General features: G+C 32.1%; 1 protein-coding gene across 5 annotated transcripts in view; it reads left to right on the top strand.

The window, feature by feature from the left end:
* The window catches only part of pico (ras-associated and pleckstrin homology domains-containing protein pico), a 150,325-nt gene that overhangs the window by 89,484 nt on the left and 39,960 nt on the right, over positions 1-20,881 (top strand). For 2 of the 5 annotated variants that reach the window (XM_088266056.1, XM_088266058.1), the window contains exon 2: positions 160-538. The exons of 1 other annotated variant lie outside the window; for it this stretch is intronic. In XM_088266056.1, the coding sequence (XP_088122182.1) occupies positions 386-538 (153 nt within the window). In that variant the 5' untranslated portion in view covers positions 160-385. Of the gene's footprint in view, positions 1-159; positions 539-15,863; positions 16,288-20,881 lie in introns of those variants that run through there. 2 more of the 5 variants (XM_088266057.1, XM_088266061.1) reach the window with 2 other exon arrangements.

Genomic DNA, 20,881 nt, shown 5'->3' with positions numbered 1-20,881 from the left:
GAGGCGAGGAGTGTATGTCAGGACAGAAGAGTGGCGTTCCATCCTTTCTGCCTACCCCTGCGGGGAAACGGCGTGATAGTGGTAGTAGTATAATTTAATAGATACTTTAATCCTATTTAGGTGTATTTGACTGATTGTTCCATTCTCTTCTTCCGTCAGAACCATCTAGATTTATGATACAGGCAATTATATTCTCCAAGGTTGCTCAGCACTGCTAGTACAAAGTGCGCGCAGAAAAAACCGCGGATATTTGGACCATTCTCTTGTGCAAGAGTTACCGTTAAATCGCCGATAAAAAAACTATCCCGAGTCATGCAAAAAGCGGTACAGTGTCGAATTTCGGAACTAAGAATCGAGAATTAAAGTGATCAAGGCGATAGATACAATGGAGGCGGAGAGAAGCTGTGAACTGAAGAGACAGAAGTCGGGAGGCTTCTTGGCCAGCCTCAACCGAAGCTTCCGCATGAGGCCAGGATCCATGAGAAAAGTGCCGGAGATTCCCTTAACGGGTGATCTTCTGAAGAAGGTGCACAACACTGTAAGTCATCAAACCTTTATTACATTTATCAGAGAAAAAATCCTCTACATTATTAAATAAACGCTACCCCAGTGCCTGGGGCGTGTATTCCAAATAGGCAGAAAAGCAGTGCCTATCCTACCTAATTTTGAAGTGCCTTAACTTACCTTCTACCCACTTCTACTGCCTACCCTCATTTGAAACTCTGCAAGTGCAAACCACTGCCTATCAACGTATTTACCATAGATCTCATGAATTATGTCTCTTCGTTAAAATATACGATGCGGATGTATTTTTCTACTGACCTTGAGTTTAAAATTTCCTATCATTCAAACACCGTATACGGTGTTTGAATGTGACGCGGAATGCATCTAAACACTGGTCACAATAGGTTTTAATAAATAGTGGTATTTACTAAGTAAAACTTAAATTAAAAATCGATAGAAATTATTGTTAGCTGTCGGTGATATTGAATTTTTGTAACCATGTTCATTGCTTTGTACTTTAATACACTTATTTGCCGTACGATTACGAAGATATTTCAAGTGCGTTACTGTTGCCTTTAGGCATGCGTATTAAACTATTCATAAATAAATCAATGCAAAGCAAACATCATTCGTATGACTCTACCAAATGACTTCTTGGTCATTAGCGTTTCAGGTTTTTAAAGTGACGACTTTGAAAAGAGGCGTACGAGTATCTGAAAGTAGCGTTATTCCAACGATAAATATACATGTCGGTTGAAATTCGTCTTCGTAATAATTGGTTTATGTTAACAAATATGAAGTTCATATTAGTTATGTACGAGTACATTACAAATATTAATTTCGTAAACCAATTACTTTTTATTTCTAAAGTATTTAAGAAATTACCTACCTGTATTCTTGTTTTGTTTTTATTGTCATGCAAGTAGGTGGAAAAGTGAAAGAAACACAGAGCGAAATAATTAAGATTACCTTTAGGTTACTTTAAAAAATGATTACTGTAATAACGTAACACACAACCTCGAACACAACTTATATAACCACATACACCCTAGCTGTAGCTTCTGCTTTCATTTTCCTTCTTATTAACAGTATTCATCATCATCATATCAGCCCGTTGAGGTCCACTGCTGGACATAGGCCTCCCCCTTCCGCCTCCACTCCTCCCGATCCTGCGCCGTCCCCATCCACTGTCTTCCAGCAAACTTCCTGATGTCGTACACCCATCTCATCGGTGGACGTCCTTGAGGCCTCTGGTTCCTCGGTCTCCACACCAGAACGCGTTTCGTCCATCTGTCGTCGGTCATTCTGGCTATGTGACCGGCCCATTTCCACTTCAGCCAAGTAATTCGCTCTACCACGTCACAGACCTGTGTCTGGCGTCGGATCCAATCGTTCCTTTTTCTGTCTCTTAATGTTAACAGTACCTACTTTTATACATCCTTGACCCTGAAGTTATCTATATCTCATCAAATATGGTAGGTTCAAATATTTAGAGCGCAGAATTGATCATCCTATCTTCTTCCTGGCATACATCCCAGCTTATTGTCCTCGTAGACTGCTGGGGTCAGCTCTCCTCGTCCTCAGGTTGTTATTAGAATTGATCATCCTATCTTCATAGAATAAACATCGCGTCGTAACAATGCGGTGCCTTACGATGCCACAAATAGAGTGAGTGTAAGGACAAGAAAAATGAGATTAAACAAGGGATGGCAAAAATAAAATAAAGCACATACTTAATGCTTATTATTATTAACCCTATTTCTCTTTGCAAATTTTCTCCGCCTCTTTTACAATGCGTCTCCTATCAGCCTATTATTTTAACTTTTGACCAGGCCGCTTTCAAGAATTTGACAAACCTGATCGTGCCAAGTTTTCCTCGGTCTTCTTCTGCTTCTTTTTCGAAGTACATTCGGTTCATACATTTCTTTTACCGTTCTTTTCTTGCTCATTCGTTCTACATGTCCAAACCTCTCTCAAACATATTGATTCGTCATTAACTTTGTGGAATGACATGTTGATTTTTTTAAATTAAACACTTGTGTGTATAATACCACTTAATGAGTTTTATTTCATTATACACGACTAGTTTCGAAAACTAACAAAGGTGAAACATAAAACAAAAAGTGAGTTTTACTTTTCACCTTTAGATGAAGACATAATATATTAAATTTCGTAACTAGTCATGTGTAATGAAATAAATCTTATTAAGTGTATTATTGAATTCTTAATACTATCGATAATTCATATCTCAGCCGTACATTCTTTCCTTATTTCACCATTCGAACATCTATCACACATAATTTTGTCGCACATTTGTCTGTCAGGGTAATAAATGGTGTTTGATTTTTTTTTATATGAAAAGCATTGATCAAAAGCCTTTGGTTGGGAATGAATAAGCAAATGTATAAATAATCCTATTATCCTTATATCTCCGATAACTGTCCCGTATGGTGGGAAAGTTACGGACTCACGGGTCTAACTTTGGGTCGCTTTTAACACTCATAGTCGTTTTTCTAGGAAGGGTTCAGCCGTTCGCCTCAAGGACAGTCGTTTTCTCTTGCGGGTACAACCTTATCTGTAAAAACTTACAAAGAATAGGACACCAAATGTGATTTACACAGCTGGAGTCAACTTATTCACGACCGGCAACCTATCATAAAACAGCGTGTTTCATAATCATCCTGCAATGTACCCGACAGTTGCGTCGGCGTTGGTTGGTCAAAATTTAACCAGGCATTTGAGAAATATACCATACATCGTGGGCCACGACATATCACTACAATCAGGTTACTTCGGAATACGCGTTTTCTGGTTAGCCACTTTTTTTTCTCATCAGTCTACGCGTCAAATAAATAATCAAAACGTTTTTTTTTACATCTGAATATAGATAAAGAAGAATAAGGAAGTCTTTGCATTTACGGGGCTTACGACCGTCATAAGCTTTTTTATGTGATCATTTTACACTCGTGTAACATTCACCATGTTACACGTGTGTAAAGTGATCACTTTAACCAGCCTATGACGGTCGTAAGCCCCGTAAATGCCCAGATTTTTATATTTCTCTTCATCTACGTTGAGATGTCAAAAAATAGGATGAAAAATAACTCCTATAATTGGAGATAATCCAGATTTGTGGACAAGTATTTGGACACATTCAAAATGTTGTAATCATAACGTGTTGAAATTGTTTAGTGATTTTTTTTTTTAAACTACAATGTCGTTTTTCTGCAGGTTAGTTTTACGCAGATAGGATGTAAGGATACACTCTTCTGTCCTGACACACTCCTAGCTTCCACAACATCCACAATCTAGTCATGTATGATTAAAGTAGACATATTATGAGAGATTTAGTTTTTGATGGTTTACAAACGTATTTTTTCCTTTACAACTTTCAACATGGTGCACAATACAGATCTAATATTCTTTAGCGGCAGCAAGTACGTTCGCGCAATGAAGCAGATAATTAATATAAGAGACGTACTCGTAAGCGTGTAAGTAATGAATACCAACCATTGTAATTTGTTCGAGAAATATCAATATTATGAAGTATTATTTCTACGCTACAGATACTTCGTTAGTGTTTTGATTTTCAACATATATTACTCTTGTAATATATAATCGTTCACAAAGCTATTCCAAAAGAGAAAGTTTTTTGATTTCAATATATTTTTCTCGCCCTTTTTTTTAACCTTTCCACCCAGTATTGTATAACGTACTGCATCGCATCCACTCCGTGTTTTTTGGGTCGTTAGAGTGAAAAATCTGTTACCTATATTTATTTTTTTCCCACTGGGAATGAACCCGAGACTTCTGGCACGATAGTCCTCTGGCAATCTGACCTCTGGAAAATCTGACCTTTTGCACGGTAGTCAATTGGCCTAAATACTTACTGCGTAGGCGGTCATGAACATTCCAGAATTTAAATATAACATACGAATAATTTTAGTAATATTTTTGTATCAACGATTTACTTGAAGTACTATAAAGTTCGGTGTAATCACTACAATACCGGAAAAAAGAGTTTTTTTGGCAATCTTATCTGTGTTTGGCGTACTAATTATATTTCAAATTGTTATACAATTGTATTGTTATCTACATTGATAATATTTACAAATTCTCGTTACTTTAAAAAAATGTATCACGGGATTAAATTTAAAATTGTCATAGTCTATTCGGTAAAAGTTCTAAACGATTATTTTTAATTTACAACATTTTGAGTGTGTCCAAATACTTGTTCACAAAATCTGGATTATCTCCAATTACAGAACAAGTATTTGGACACACTCAAAATGTTGTAAATAAATTATCTGGTCAAATTATAAGCTTAATAATAAAAATGAAAATGGTATTTTCTGGCGTTTCTCATGTGTGTGATTATAATCCGGGATTCGGATCTCACATACTAATATAAGAGTTTCTGCTTAATAAAAAAGCTTCTTTACATCTCACCAATAGATGTCTCTAGTGAAGTTCTAGTGATTCAAGAACAAAGTTTCTAAATTGGTTCATATATATAGAACTTCCAAGAATTTGAGTAGTGTGGTTATCAATAATGGGTAGAATTGGTGAATTTACACGTGTGTAAAGTGATCACTTAAACCAGCCTATGACGGTCGTAAGCCCCGTAAATGCCCAGACTTCCATATTCTTCTTCATCTTTGATGAAATGTCAAAAAATAATATGATTACTTTTAACTTAACGAAACACATTTTTTTATGACGTAACTCCTTTTTGGCATATAAGTTATCTTCAACCTTTGAAATTTTCGAAATGTTTTATTTTTTTAATAACCGTCGAACTGACGTTTCATGAACAAATGAAGGGAATGACCAAGGATACTTAATTCACTTACTGCTACTTACTACATATCGTTGATTATTTCGTTGAGCTAAACGGTACCGGGCTTCGCTTACATTGATTTTAAATATGAGAGATACTAATTTACAAGGTAAATGATAGGTTTTATTCGATGTGGGTAGGAGATAGGGTAGGATATAGGATATTACTAAGTAAAACATTAATTAAAAATGGTTAGATTTTACCACAAAGTGACTGCCGAATCAATTAATGAAATTAGGATATAGGGGTTAAGGATAGTCCCTTTTTATGTTTTTATTTTATTCTTACATACATATTACGATGATTTCTGTTTGAAATGTGTGTTTTTCATGTGTGCTGAATATTTAAGCACATAATATTGTAAAATACATAATTCGTCTAAAATGTGAAACAAAATAATAAAATAGTTCTCTTCTCCTTTTCTTAAAGTAGGTATATACCCGTATTCAATTAGCCAAAGCAGATTTGTGTGGCGTTTTATCCTCGTGACCCGTAATCATAGTAAACAGGACTGTAAGACTGCATAATGCGAATTTGTGTATTCAGGAAGAGTAAAAGGGTATGTGTTGTAGTTGATGATATGACCTCTGACTCCGGGTTAATCACGAGTGACCTCAACATTCATTGGCCCTTGCTTTTTTATTCGTCGAGGCAATCAGTTCTTAAAATACTCAAGTCAAAGGCGTCAGTAACTGATGTACCTGTTTACGTTGTACTTACATAGAGTGAAGAATAACTCGAGTCAGTTCATGCGCGGGAGTGCTTTTTAACTATCAAATACTTCCAAGGTGTGCCAGAAAATATACGGGAATTTTCCATGTTTTCAAATTAAACTCGCAGTGTGCATGCCAATAATGCAGATATTGATGACTAAGTGACTGACCAACCCCAGGAAGGGAAAGGTGGAAACGATGTATTTATTTTTGCATTTATGTGTAGTTAAAATTTTATTAATTGTTTCGGCATTAACTTTGTGGTAAGACATGTTACAATGATCAAAGAAAACACTTTTTTTTACCACTTGAGTTTTATTATAGACTACATGTTTCAGAAGTTAAACTTCCATCATTCAGGACTGTATAATAATAGTTATAATAATAGTTATTATACAGACCTGAATGATGGAAGTTTAACTTCTGAAACATGTAGTCTATAATAAAACTGAGTTTTATTATAGACTACATGTTTCAGAAGTTAAACTTCCATCATTCAGGACTGTATAATAATAGTTATAATAATAGTTATTATACAGACCTGAATGATGGAAGTTTAACTTCTGAAACATGTAGTCTATAATAAAACTCAAGTGGTAAAAAAAAATTAAATTAAAAAACAAGTGTTTTCTTTAATCATTGTAATTAAAATTTGTTTGTTTATTCAATATTACCCTGGACAGGCTGAATTACTTTCCTTCATATGTTAACGATCAAGATAATACTGCGTTTACATGATGCAGTGCTCTATGCATCATTGAATAAGAAGAAGAAAATTTAAAAAGTAATATTATATACATATATATATATATATATATATATATATATATATATATATATAGTCCTCTGGCATATATATATATATATATATATATATATATATATATATATATATATATATACTACTACTACTACTACTACTACCATCACGCCGTTTCCCCGCAGGGGTAGGCAGAGAGGATGGAACGCCACACTCTTCTGTCCTGATATACACTCCTAGCCTCCTTCACATCCATCTTCACATACATCTAGTCATACATCCCCTCCGATTACGCAGACTTTTGACACCGCCAGCTTTTAGGTTCTGATTGATCTGATCGTGCCAAGTCTTTTTCGGTCGTCCACGTTCTGTTTTCCCTCTCACATTCGCCACATATATTTTCTTAGTCATATATATGTGTATATATGTATATATATTTATATATATATATATATATATATATATATATATATATATATATATATATATATATATATATATATATATATATTGTATATACACACACAATATTATTACTTAGCTGGAAACTTAATCATTAATTATATGGATGCAATATATTTGATAATTTCAGCTCTTATCTGATACTCGTACTTTAATATTATTGATTTTTTAGCCTTATCTGAATTATATTCTTTGGAATAAGTCTAAATCGCGAAATGTCAACATTCGTATTGTATTTCCTCATAACTCGATCGCGCTGTGTTTATCTTCGATTTAGTACGCTTTAATTTAAATTACTCAACATTTAATACTCTATAAGGTTGTAAGAGCAATATTGGAAAGGTTTCTCAGTCTTGCTTACAATTTGCATATAAGATAGTTGCGCGATGGGGCGCTTCGTGCTACCTCGGCGCCAGTTTGTCGTTTCCGCCATCAGCATGCCTTACTTGACAATTTGCAAACCCTTCGTGGAAAAGTTTCATCTTGAAGCGACTTAATTATACAACATTTGACACCTTTTGACACGATCCGCGCACGATGAAACTCGTTTGTTTTGCAAGTTCAAAGAGAAAATTGGATATAAATCGTTCCTTTAATCTTTAATCATCGAGCGCAAACGCCTTCTTAACTTGATGGAAAATTTTAATTCGCCCTTCAACTAAACATACAAATTGTTTAAATATGGTTGAATATGTTGACGACCACTGGTTATTTCTTGAAGAACTATTTTTGGGGTATATTCAAATCTTGGCCATCTTTGCAGGGGTCATTACACAACTTTTAAACATAATTCCTTCGATGGCGGTCTTGTGTCGTGATTTTTTTTCCTGTGATATCACCCTATAAATATAACTTGATTAATTGTTTATTTTATGTAAGTTTTATAGTGTAATCATTAAGCTTCCTGATGGACTACGTTTTTATTTAAAAATAATGCATTTTTAACTGTCACTGCGTTTTTACTAAAGTATGTTAAAACGCCTTTACGAAACAAAAAAGCTGTTAGAAAAATAAAATCAATAAGTACCTACATATAAATCAATTAAATATTTTATTTATAATTAGTGAACAGTTGTTAGTTTTTTTTAATAAATGATTTATTTTCAAATCATTATTATTTCTTTCTCTGCTCTTCGTGATACTGGGTACATAATTAAACACAACCATATCATAAAATCGTAACGGAGCTTAAAAAAACTGAAAGTGTGTTTCGAAATGATAAACGTAGACTTGAAATAATAATATAAGATTACGTGTATCAAGTGTTTCATAGTTGTTATGTATTGAAATGACACGATTGAGGCATGCGAGCTAAGAAAATTATCGCAAATAAAAATCTCTGTTCCTACAATTAATAGGAGATAGCTAAGAAGCCATCATCTCGAAACTACCTAACGTCCAACAGACTTTAGTTACGACTTATGGAACACCGTTTTCAAAACCCTATAAAGGCTTCAACTTCATATGTTTATATTGTAGTTTTACAGTCTATTCCTACACATGAGTGAGTTAATTTTTTTATGATCATGTTCAGTTTAATTTAATTGAATTTTTAATTGAAAAATTATTTGCAAAAACACTCGCTTCCTCATAGAGGTAGGCAATTAGCATAGATCGCCCAAATGTCGATCGTCACGTTGTCTTTAAGGCCCAGTATTCGTAAGTCGCATCTTAATTTCCTCTAAATCCAGGTAATATTTTACGTAAGTGATTTTTTTCTTTAAACACCGTTTTTGCATTGAAAACAAAAAGTTTTTCTTCGAACTAGTTATACGGTTTTAAAATTAAAAGAATTATTATTAATTAAGGATTTTTTTTTTTTTTTTTTTTGACATCTCATCAAAGATGAAGAAGTATATGGAAGTCTGGGCATTTACGGGGCTGACGACTTTACACACGTGTAACATTCACCAATTCTACCCATTATTGACAACCACACTACTCAAATTCTTGGAAGTTCTTTATATATGAACCAATTTAGAAACCTTGTTCTTGAATCACTAGAACTTCACTAGAGACATCTATTGGTGAGATTTATTGTGAACGAGTATTTGGACACACTCAAAATGTTGTAAATTAATTAAGGAGTTTTAAAAAATATGTAAAAATACTTTTTCCATATATTATTTATCTATATAATTTACATTATATTAAGTAAACACCACCATAAATTTAAAGATGTAATTTATTTTAAATTAAGTAGTAAAGGTAATTGATGTTGTTTTTGTTATATTTATTCTTCCAATAATTTAATACTCTAGTTTTTTCGACTAAAAAAAAAGTAGTATGTATTGAAACATTGACAGCAACCAATCGATCAGTCGATTATTCAACGTGGTATGGTATAATCTCTACGTGATAATTCTTACATGTAACCATAATACGTAAGCTTAGTTGCATTGGAATATGAGGATATTTATTTTGTTCTCGCCTTTTGTAACTGTACGTTAGTTTGACATGTCATGCAAGTGAAGGCTAATGCAGTAAGATATGCAGAACGTGCAAGGCAATGAGACATGACACGTGATAATGTCCCATGTCTCACGAAAACATCACGTCCCAAGTAGCACATACGACACGCGTGGAAGCTCGGAGCTTTGACATCGGAAATGCGTTCCACCTTTCGAATTTTAATGTGTATTTCTAGCTTCATAAATGTACGATGTCGCCGTAAGCAATGGACTGAAATACTTTAAGCATTGTCATAAATGGTGAAGAAATTATCTGCATATTACAGGAAGGGTTGTCGTCACTTCCGCAGGCTTCTAAATTTATTACAAACTCTTACATTCACTAACTACCATTACCGGAATGTGACAGGAATTTAAATATACGAATTACAAAATAATTCGTGTCCTGGAAACTTGAAACTTTGAATGTTTTATAGCAAATGTATTGATCTTGTAACGATGCGATAACCCCGCGTTTATTGCAAACAATGTTATTTTAAACGCGTGTTTTATGAGTAAAATATTGATACAACAAAAAACGTCAAGTTTTATTTGATTAATATTTTATGACAATGAGATTAAAACATTGTCAAACACAATGGATTACATATTTGCATAAAGAGAACATAAATATTTTTTTCCTCTTAATCTTTATCCGTACAAAATGGCGCATAGGGCACCGCTTTGTATTAACGCAGTTTTTCCTTAATCGTCAATTGTATAAAGGTGAGTCTGGGTTTCATACTTATTTAAATGTTTTTTTGTTAAAATATTATAACTGTCGAAAATTTTTCTTCATATTTTTTTAATGCCACTTACTTTTATTTGCACCTAATACTGCGTAGGGCATCGCATCAAATTGATGCAATGTTCATTTGATCGCTTATTTCTGATCAGTCTTACGCTTCAGTCGTACCAGGATTGTCCATGGTAATATAAAATACATATATACTTAAAAGAGCTATGTATTCCAGACGAATTGGTTGATAGACTTCTGACTCTTCGATCGGCTAATGCGTATTAATGCTTTACTTTATTGCACTCAACATTTCGGAGACTAATTTTGGTGTTTTTCTTCATAGGGTATCACAGTTTAAAGAATCATTGGGAATTAATTGCTTTCATGACCAGAAAACAGCCCAGAATTTAAAATAACGTAAAATCTATGGGCCGTAATTGGGAAAAAAGGATGAAATGTCTTAAAACGGTTCAGGAGTTGAAAAATGAAATAGAAAAATATGGTATGAAGAAATTTCCGGAGAATTTTTGAGAGAGATATACAAATTCATGCCAAGACGAATAAATAGCATGATAAAGGCAGAAGACGGTCATGAAAAATGTTAATGCATATATTTTTTTAAAGATGCTTTAAGTTGTTTTATTTACTAAATAAATGTTTAAAAAATCTAAATATTAGTTTAAAAAGTTTAAAGCATAACATTTAAAGAAGTATTTTTATTCACTTTTTAAACGTGAATAAAAATACTTCTTTAAATGTTATGTTTTAAACTTTTTTTTTTCTCGAATAGAAAAACCCTCATAACTTTTTTTTGAAATGTCAAGAAGAGAGTTTCATTGATGTAAAATATACATATAGCTTAACTTATAGAGCATAAGATTGGAAAATGTGTTAGAATGAAGGTTAAAAATACATAAATGTCTACGTGTTTAAAAAGTTCAATTTTTTACGTGTTCGGCTTTTTTGTTGCTGGGGGTGTATGTAGACTATTGAAAAATTGTTTAGTAATAATGATTACTCCTTATAAGATTTTGAAAAATAGACAAAATTAAAAATATTTTGTAAAAAATTATAAATATATAAAACATAGAATTTGATCGCGGCAGACCTGTATTCTGCACACCGCATACCGGTTGGGAAAGCACTGCTCTACACTATGAAAAAAAGGATAATTAGATTTAGTTTTTATTCCCATCAAAGTAATTGGATTCCTTTGTTCATGATTTGCGACTTGACCATAAACCTTAGCCTTTGGCCGAGACAACCGCAAAAGCGTCTTTCAAAAAATACCTGGGAACTGTGGGAACATCCAGTACAGTACATAATACAAGTTAGAATGCAAACCACCAAAACTTTTTAATACTCGTTGATTTTTAAACACATCCCGCAAGGTTTTTAAAGGCTCTCTTTTAAGAAATGCCGAAAAAATATCTCAGTATTATTTTTGGACAGGCATCACCATCTGTGAGTACCAAATATACCGTCCCACAGGGCGACTTCAATGCTCGAATATTTTGAAACAGCATATTGTAAATTAACGTTTTATCAGAATTTAACTTTTTATGTATTTCTAAATTTTCTAAATTGTTCATGACTTGACCTTTATTTGTAACAGAGTGTAATAATTTTAGTGTATGCGGGTCAAATGAGTGGTTAATTTCTATTATATTAAATTCAATACTTAAGAAAACGTGAATAACCATTTCCCTTTGCTGATATGTAAACAAATCAATAAACTTCAGAGAAGTGGCCGACCGATAACTTATGGTAACATAATCATGCAAAAGATAAAAATAAACGGATAACGACATTACAAGCTGGTCGAAAAATCTGCAATTAATTCCTTTTCGAAGAAACGGGGATGAGAAAGTACATATTATGAATATATTGTAGAGTATATTTCATTTCACTTTCATTCAGATCCGTATCCACACCCAATGGTGCATAGGGTAGTAAATTTTATCGACGAAGTGTAATCTAGATCGTTAATTACCTGATGGCAAGGTGATCAGATTAATCAGAAATTCTTTAACACTCTCCTTATCATTCATCGTTCGCTTTGTGTAATACCACTTAAATAACACTATGGAAATTCTTTCATGAAATTATTTGATTAAGATAATCTTAAATTTCATTAATCGATTGGCAATATCTTTCAATTTTTAATTAAAATTTCACTTAATCACTATTTCTATTGTAACAGGGTGTTTCGATACATTTTCAAAAACTTACAATTTACAAAATAGTGTTGTTTAAAAATCACTCACTGTTTTCTTTACACCCCAGCGAGTGTTTTTGCTTAGAATTTTCACTCATGAATTACATGAAATTATAGTAACATTAAACATAAAAAGTAAATCCACTCACGAGTAGGCATAGGCTATGAAACATAAAAACTTGAAGCCTGAGTAGGGTCATGAAAAACGTTGTTGCATAAACCGTAGCTAGATTTCAGAGTCACTTGGACGTTAGGTAATTTAAAAAAAATCCTTACACCCCTATTTGAACCCAAATATGTAGTTCATAGGGCACCTCGTCAACTATCGACCTAATCCCTGCGAAACAATGCCGTGGTAACATTATGGTTAATTATTTATTTTTTAGCTTCTGTGAAGTTATTTTTTAATTTATCAGTGAATTTACGAATTGGCTAGTCGTCATTAATTCTCTCCCCTCGTCCGATGAAAGATCTATCGTTCAATTAATCCTTGGTGAACGGATCACTAAAGTAATACGAATTCACTGATGTGTATCTTCTGAACGAATAAATCTCACTTACCTCTTATTTGTACGATTCCTTTGAGGTGAAATCTTATTAAAACTTAAAGCTTCTTATTAAACTTCGGTCAAAGCTAGCAACTTCTTTTCCAAGTCTTTAGTTGGTGATAAAGATTACGTTATAAAATGGAGTTGATAATGTGATTAGTAAAGTTATCAAATTAAAAATCACCAGTTACTGCTTCAAATGTTCATTGTACAAAATATAATGTTCAAGTGTTAAACATAAAAATTTTGGACGTTTGATTGCAAAATCACGCATGGATCGTTATCAACGCTACCTACACTCAAAGTTGTAAGTTAATTCAGGCCTAAGTGTGTTTCCAATTATTTATTTTGATCTGATGTGACTAAGGAGATAAAAACTTACGCAGTAGTACGCCAACAACGCTCTGTATTTTTAGCTTGGTGTTAGAAAAACAATAAAATGCAAGCCATGTGTGGTAAATGTCCCATTTTCGACGAAAGGACTGAACGGCCGAGTTCTTATTCTATAATTTATTGATTTTAAAACGTATTTAACCTGTCATAAATACTCGTAAATTCCCATTAGACCCTTGAATTCATTAATAAATTATGCGACCTGTGTGTTTTTGAATGAAAAGCTACCATAGAATGCAAAAAAAATCCCAGAAGTAGACACGTCTCAAAGAATAAATAACATGTAATATTTTTTGTAGTAAGACTCTCATACACATCTCTAGGGCCCCCGGAGAAGAGATATTGCCTTCTTAAGGAATCGCCGATTTAAACTACTTAAAAAAATCGTTGTAGACAAAAAATATTAAATACGTTATACATACCAAAATGCTCTTTCACCCTCATTTTTTAAGATCGAGATGGTTATTTTGTTTTATTTTCTACTATTGAGTAAGTATAATGCAGTTTGTATTTTCACTTGTTAATAAAAACGTCTGTAATTCTCGAACCTAGTCATGTTTACATTCATAAACTCAAAAATGGTATTCTACAAGTATTTTTTTTTATAAAAATCATGTTATTCCACAAAGTTAATGCCAATCAATAAATAATATAGACATATAGAGCAAGTATTATAGAAGATGAATAACGATGGAAAATAATTGTTCATGCTAACATTGCAATCGTTTGGTATGTATTATATTATATTACAGATATCTGCGCTCAGTGCTTTACAAGTCACTGATCTTGAACGTTTATCAAGAATCGTTCATTCCGTATTATTGATTTATTTTGCATCGTGATCATTCTTAAAATGAATAATATAGACATTTAACCTATCAAATATTTGCATAGATTTTTCTCAAATAAACATCACAAAATACCAACAAAAAACTCCTTGTATAGCAAATTCCTTGTATGGCAATTTTTTAAAACAATCTTAATAATCCAATTAAAAGCTTGGGTTTTAATTCGAATAGATAACGCGGGTTATGTATAATATTAGTAGTATTCTTCCGGTTTAACAGATTGCATTGCCCATAGATCGCGTGCTCCATCAAACTGTTAGCGAGTTTCGTCATGTGGGCTCAACTTATTCAGTACGTATTTGTGTAATATCATTGTAAAGCCGTGGCACAGCGCAAACGGGGGCAAGTCCCTTCGCGACAATCACCGTCCAGCGCAAAGTACTCAGTATCTAACGCTCGCCGTACCGACTCGACTGTAGGGTGGGCGAATCATTCTTGGACATTGACCCAATTATGGGTATTTTAAATTAATAATATTAGTCTAATTTATATGGAATATTACTTCGATAGTTTCCTAGATTCTGCTTACTTATTTTTTTTTGTAATAATAACCATAAGAAACTATTAAGAAAGAATACCACTCGAATTGTTATTGGGAAAGAGTGGTATTTTATGACAAAGCAAAAAAAAAATGATCTAAGTAGATACTCTCAATTTTATTAATTATTAAAGCATTTACTTTGTGGTTAGTCATTTTTACTTATAAATATTTTTACTTATAGTATAAACACTATACTATAAAAAAAACAAAACTAGATAACTCACTCGCACCGAAAATAATAAATGCTCCCCAGTAATATATGTATATATTTTTTAACGTATAACATGTCTTAACAACAAAAAAATAACAAAAAAAATCCCTCTCCAAGGAGAGGATAGACTCAGCACAACTAAAATTATAGGACTATAAATGTATAGTAATTGTATATTTTGTCTGTTTTATTAAATAAAATATAAAATAATATGGCGCCATTTAATTTGATCATTATTATAATGAAGCTTTGTTATTAGGTATGAAGCGTAAATGACATGCAAATACAATGGATAATTGTTGGGTAATACATCCAAAATTAAACAAGGTTTATTGGATTAAATTCTACATTTATTTATGTATATGTTAATACGTGACGCGTTTCGTCTTATTAAGACATTATCAAAACCGATAATGGTTTTGACCTGGGTTTTGATAATGTCTAATATAATAAGATAATGTCTAATATATTAACCTTGTTTAATTTTGAATATATTACCCAACAATTCAACATGAAATTGTACCAACTGTCTGCAGTTACAATAAACAATAGATAATCATTATGAAGCTGTTCAAGAATGGTTCGTCTACCCTACATAGAATAAGACTGGACATAATGGTTAACGGTTAATGACTCAGTGCGTTTCAGTCTTCGGGAGCTTTCGGTACACGCGGGAGCACGCGGCACGGCTACTATATCAAGTACAAATAGTCAGATCAATCTATTGTTTTTGCTTTTCATACATGCGACATGTGAACGCTTAGTCCTGAACTTACCACGAGAACCCACAAAAAGCATCTAACACTGACATAAATAATACTCGTTATTTAGTTATTGGTATGGTAGACCCATGAGTGTCAAATCTGATGTGTTTATCTCAACTATTTAATGTGTTCAATTGAGAAACGATATGAGTGATGTGCCATTTCGGCTACAAGTTTCCTCAGTTGCCTCTTTACCACTGTGTGCGATTTGTTTACAAATCCAAACGTAGCATAAATCCATCAGCAAATCAGATCGACTGGGTGCATTCTTCATGCATCAATATATCTCGAGACGGGTAATTATTATACATATATATAAATATACCGATTGTAAAACAAACATGACACTTCACTTTACGGGTGGCATTTAAAACACTTTATTTTATCGTTATTATTTATAAAATATAAAAAATTCCACGACATATATCTCGACTTAACAAAAATAGCTGCAATGACATATATATATATATATATATATATATATATATATATATATATATATATATATATATATGTATACTATATATATATATATATATATATATATATATATATATATATATATATATATACATATATATATATATTTATATATATATATATATATATATATATATATATATATATATATATATATATATACATATAAATATATGATTTGGGGAATGTATGTATTATGTATGTCTGGAAAGGCGAGATAGTAGTACGGCTGTCCAAACTTAAAACACAGTAAGGGACATTTTTTTGTAGTACGTTTTTTTTGCATTTTTGGACTAAGTAGAATCTACTTAGTCCAAAAATGCAAAAAAAACATACTATAAAAAAATGTCCCTTACTGTGTTTTGAGTTTGTACAGCCGAGTAATAGAAACGGAGACTAATAAAAGTAGGAAAAAGGGGGTTCATGGTAGTCGGATAAATTTAATAATATGGGCAAAGGGTTTAGGGGAGGCGATAAAAGCTTCCAAGCACCATAGCGACATTACCACAATGTTTGTTCGGCTAAGGATAAGGCCGATAGACACGAAACAATGGTTTATCGTTATCTCAAGCAAAACTTTTGAATTCACATATCGGTAATTCTGTTCATAGTGTGAGGTCCATTGTTTTGGACTTGAATATTCTATCAATTATATTATCAACACGGAGCTTTACATATCCCATAGTCATAACAACTCGTTACGCTATCAACTTTACGCCAGGATTTTATGGCACTTCTACCTTCTATATTTCGTCTTCTCGCATTAAAACTGTATAATCTCTTAATATACTAATTTTACATGAGTGCGTTTTAAAGGTTTAACGTGCAATATTTAAAATAATAATGATATTTTCAACATTCATTTTTTGCTAGTTACATTATCATTCTTTCAAAGTAAAATAAAATTATATTTGTATTAATTTTGTTACATAGTTGCCGAAACGTAGGTAGGTCAGAAAATAATCGTTTTGAATTTTAATACTTTTCTATATAAAATAATGATTAAGTTTTACGATTTCATATTTGAATATTTAATTTATAAATACGATTAAATTTAGGGGAAAAAATATTTTTCGTAGTAAAAACAATAATATTTTATAAAATATTTATTTCTTTCAGTACAATTATGAAATTATTATACTACAATAAATATGGACCAAAAGTTTGCAACAGAGGGAGCATTTTTTTGAACTTTTCTCTTTTGTCAATATACACTGGTGATACCAAACGTTTCCGCATATAAACTCAATTGAGAATATTTTTGAAAATTGTCCACTTTTAATCCGAAGAGGCGATTCGTAACGAGTGATTCACTGCAAAGTACTAGTCTGCGATACAATGGCATATGAGAACAAGTCTATGATTTGGTGTTTCATACATAAAATGGACACCAAATGCTTTTATATGGCATCTGTCAAACAGATTTAGAACACTCCCGATGACATCTTACGCTTTGTAATTAGCTAGCAATCTGGTAACGAGTTAATATTAACCTACCCACGTTCAAAAAATACATGTCTTTTATTAAATTAATGTTAAAAATTTCCAAAATAATTTGGCACTAGCAAAACAACGGCGATAAGTAAGCGTAATGTGATTTTAATCATTCAACATAATTGAGTAATTTTTACATATAAACAAATATGAAGAAGAATATGGAAGTCTGGCTATTTACAGGGCTTACAACCGTCATAGGCTGGTTTAAGTGACTACTTTGTACACGTGTGACATTCACCAATTCTACCCATGATGTACAACCACACTACTCAAATTGAAAAATAAATCGAAAATGATGTTTTCTAACATTTCTCACAACGTTAATATTGTCTAGGATTAGCTTAATAAAAGCTTTCACTGTCCCATCATAGATATATGTAGTAAACTCTCGCACTGTGTTTCGAGTTTGATCAATATATCTAGAATCTAGAAGTTTCAAGAATAGGATAACATGTTTATTTCTTTGAATTTGATAATCGTTTAAGGCGAATATCTTAATAACTGCATTTCATTTAATACAAAAAAGAAAATGTTTAAATTTATTGCGCAAAATAAATAAAATAACTATTCACACAGTATTTTAATTTTCTTTCACAATTTCTCGTTAACAATATATTATTAAACGATCCCTTAAATATCAATATCATACTTCACAGCTTTGGGTGTCAAATACACATAACTTTGCGTCGTTGTAACGAATCCTCAGTTCTAAGAAAAAGGGACATGTTTCTGGCCACTTCATTTAGAATAAATTTGTTTACGTATTCAGCATCCAATTGGTGACATCCACTTATAAACGTTTAAAATTAAGACATGTTCTTTACTCCTTATATTTTTCGTACCTGTTTCAAGTGTTTCACTTATCGCTCACTCCTTTCAAGAACGTCATAAATCAAAAGTCGTGATTTTTCAGTTGTTCATGTTTTTGGAATGCCCAGAAAATGTACTATATCCCAGAAAAAGAGGTATATTTTTCACTTAATATTTACCCACTACAGGGCTGAAAGTGTTGTTTTTGCATTTTGAAGAAAATGTTTTGTTTAATTATTTTTTTAAATGTATGTAGTATTTTTCAAATGGAGACAAAACCTTCAGGTTTTACCTAAACAGATCTGTTGTACAGTAAAAAGTTCAAAAAGTGGCTTGATATTTATTTTTTATACATTGTAATTTTTTTTTAAACTGTAAAAACGTTCTCCTGAAAAATAAGTTTTTTTATTGTTGACGTTCTTGAAAGGAGTGAGCGTTGTGTTGCATATCTCCCAGTACTCATTAGCATTACTCATTATTTAATTCCTCAATTAAATATTAAAAACAAATAATTTTCATAAATAAATATTAAAGGAATAAAACGTATTTCAATAACAATTTTTAAGTGTTTAGATTGTATTGTAAGCTACTTATTGTGTTTGCGATAAATATGAAGTTACGATAACCGCTGTAAAAGTGACGTTATTTCGGTTGACAAGTAATACGACTACCACCCACGAACGTTTACATTATCTTCCGAAACAGCGAGTTCTGGTAGCAAGCGAAGTGTGTAGTCAAGTTTGTATATTGTAGGATTTTAATTTATATTTCACAATAACACACAAAAATAATTTAATTCAACATAAACACTTTTCACTTTACAAAAACAAAGCAATTATTTACATCGGAATTCCCAACAAATTAAATAATATTTTATTTATTGTTTCAGCATTAACTTTGTGGTAAGACATGTTACAATGATTAAAGAAAACACTTATTTTTTTTTTACCACTTGAGTTTTATTATAGATTACATGTTTCAGAAGTTAAACTTCCATCATTCAGGTCTGTATAATAACAGTTATAATAATAGTTATTATACAGACCTGAATGATGGAAGTTTAACTTCTGAAACATGTAGTCTATAATAAAACTTAAGTGGTAAAAAACGAAGTGTTTTCTTTAATCATTGTAAATGAAATAATTATAAAATCAGCTCATATTGCATTAAAAAAGCAATATCTTTTTTTTTACAAAGTAAAATATGGTAAATGTTTTACTGTTTTTAAAATGACATAAATGAAAAAACTTTTAAAATAACTTGCCAGGTTAGCGTCGTATATTTTTTTTCAGGGTGAAGAGTCAAAGTCACCTAAAGATTTATTTTAAAATAATTGAACCGGCATTTATATTTTTTTTCCGCCAAGACAAGCCAGAATTGGTCATATTTTGAACTGTAATGAATAGAATATTTTCTTGAATGTTTTTCGCAGATACTTTGTGGTACATTTTGTAAACTTTTTAAAACTAAACAATTTTGTTTTAACCACTTTTTTACTATAAGTACACTTTAACCAACCGGTTTAGACAAGAACCTTATCACCGTCAGGGTTTATTAAATTCTAAAACATTATAATACTCATATTATTTTTTGACATCTCATCAAAGATGAAGAAGAATATGGAAGTCTTGGCATTTACGGGGCTGACGACCGTCATAGGCTGGTTTAAGTGATCACTTTACACACCTGTAACATTCACCAATTCCACCCATTATTGACAACCACACTACTCAAATTCTTGGCAGTTCTATATATATGAACCAATTTTGTAACATTATTCTTGAATCACTAGAACTTAACTAGAGACATCTTTTGATGAGATGAAAAGTAATACCCATAGTTAATAACATTCCCTTACCAAAAACTTCCACACACTCCGTACACCATATGAAAATATGTTGTAATATCTTTGTATGTGCAGGACACATTCGGTAATAATGCTCCTAGCGCGTTCGAAAGTGGGCGGAAGCGGAAGAGCATAGGTTTCTTCCATTAAACTCTCCTCTGCCAATTCAGGTCGTCGTCGGCGACGCGTTACTTACAGCGCTATAATCTGATCTCTACAAATAATGGAGGAGACACAACCAACGACCTTCTTCCCTC

Source organism: Brachycentrus maculatus, unplaced genomic scaffold, assembly GCF_059751285.1.
Source record: "Brachycentrus maculatus isolate JH-2025_06_01 unplaced genomic scaffold, ASM5975128v1 h1tg000261l, whole genome shotgun sequence".
Lineage (NCBI taxonomy): Eukaryota > Metazoa > Arthropoda > Insecta > Trichoptera > Brachycentridae > Brachycentrus > Brachycentrus maculatus.
Note: the sequence above shows the minus strand (reverse complement) of the source record. Positions and strands in the feature narration are given on the sequence as shown.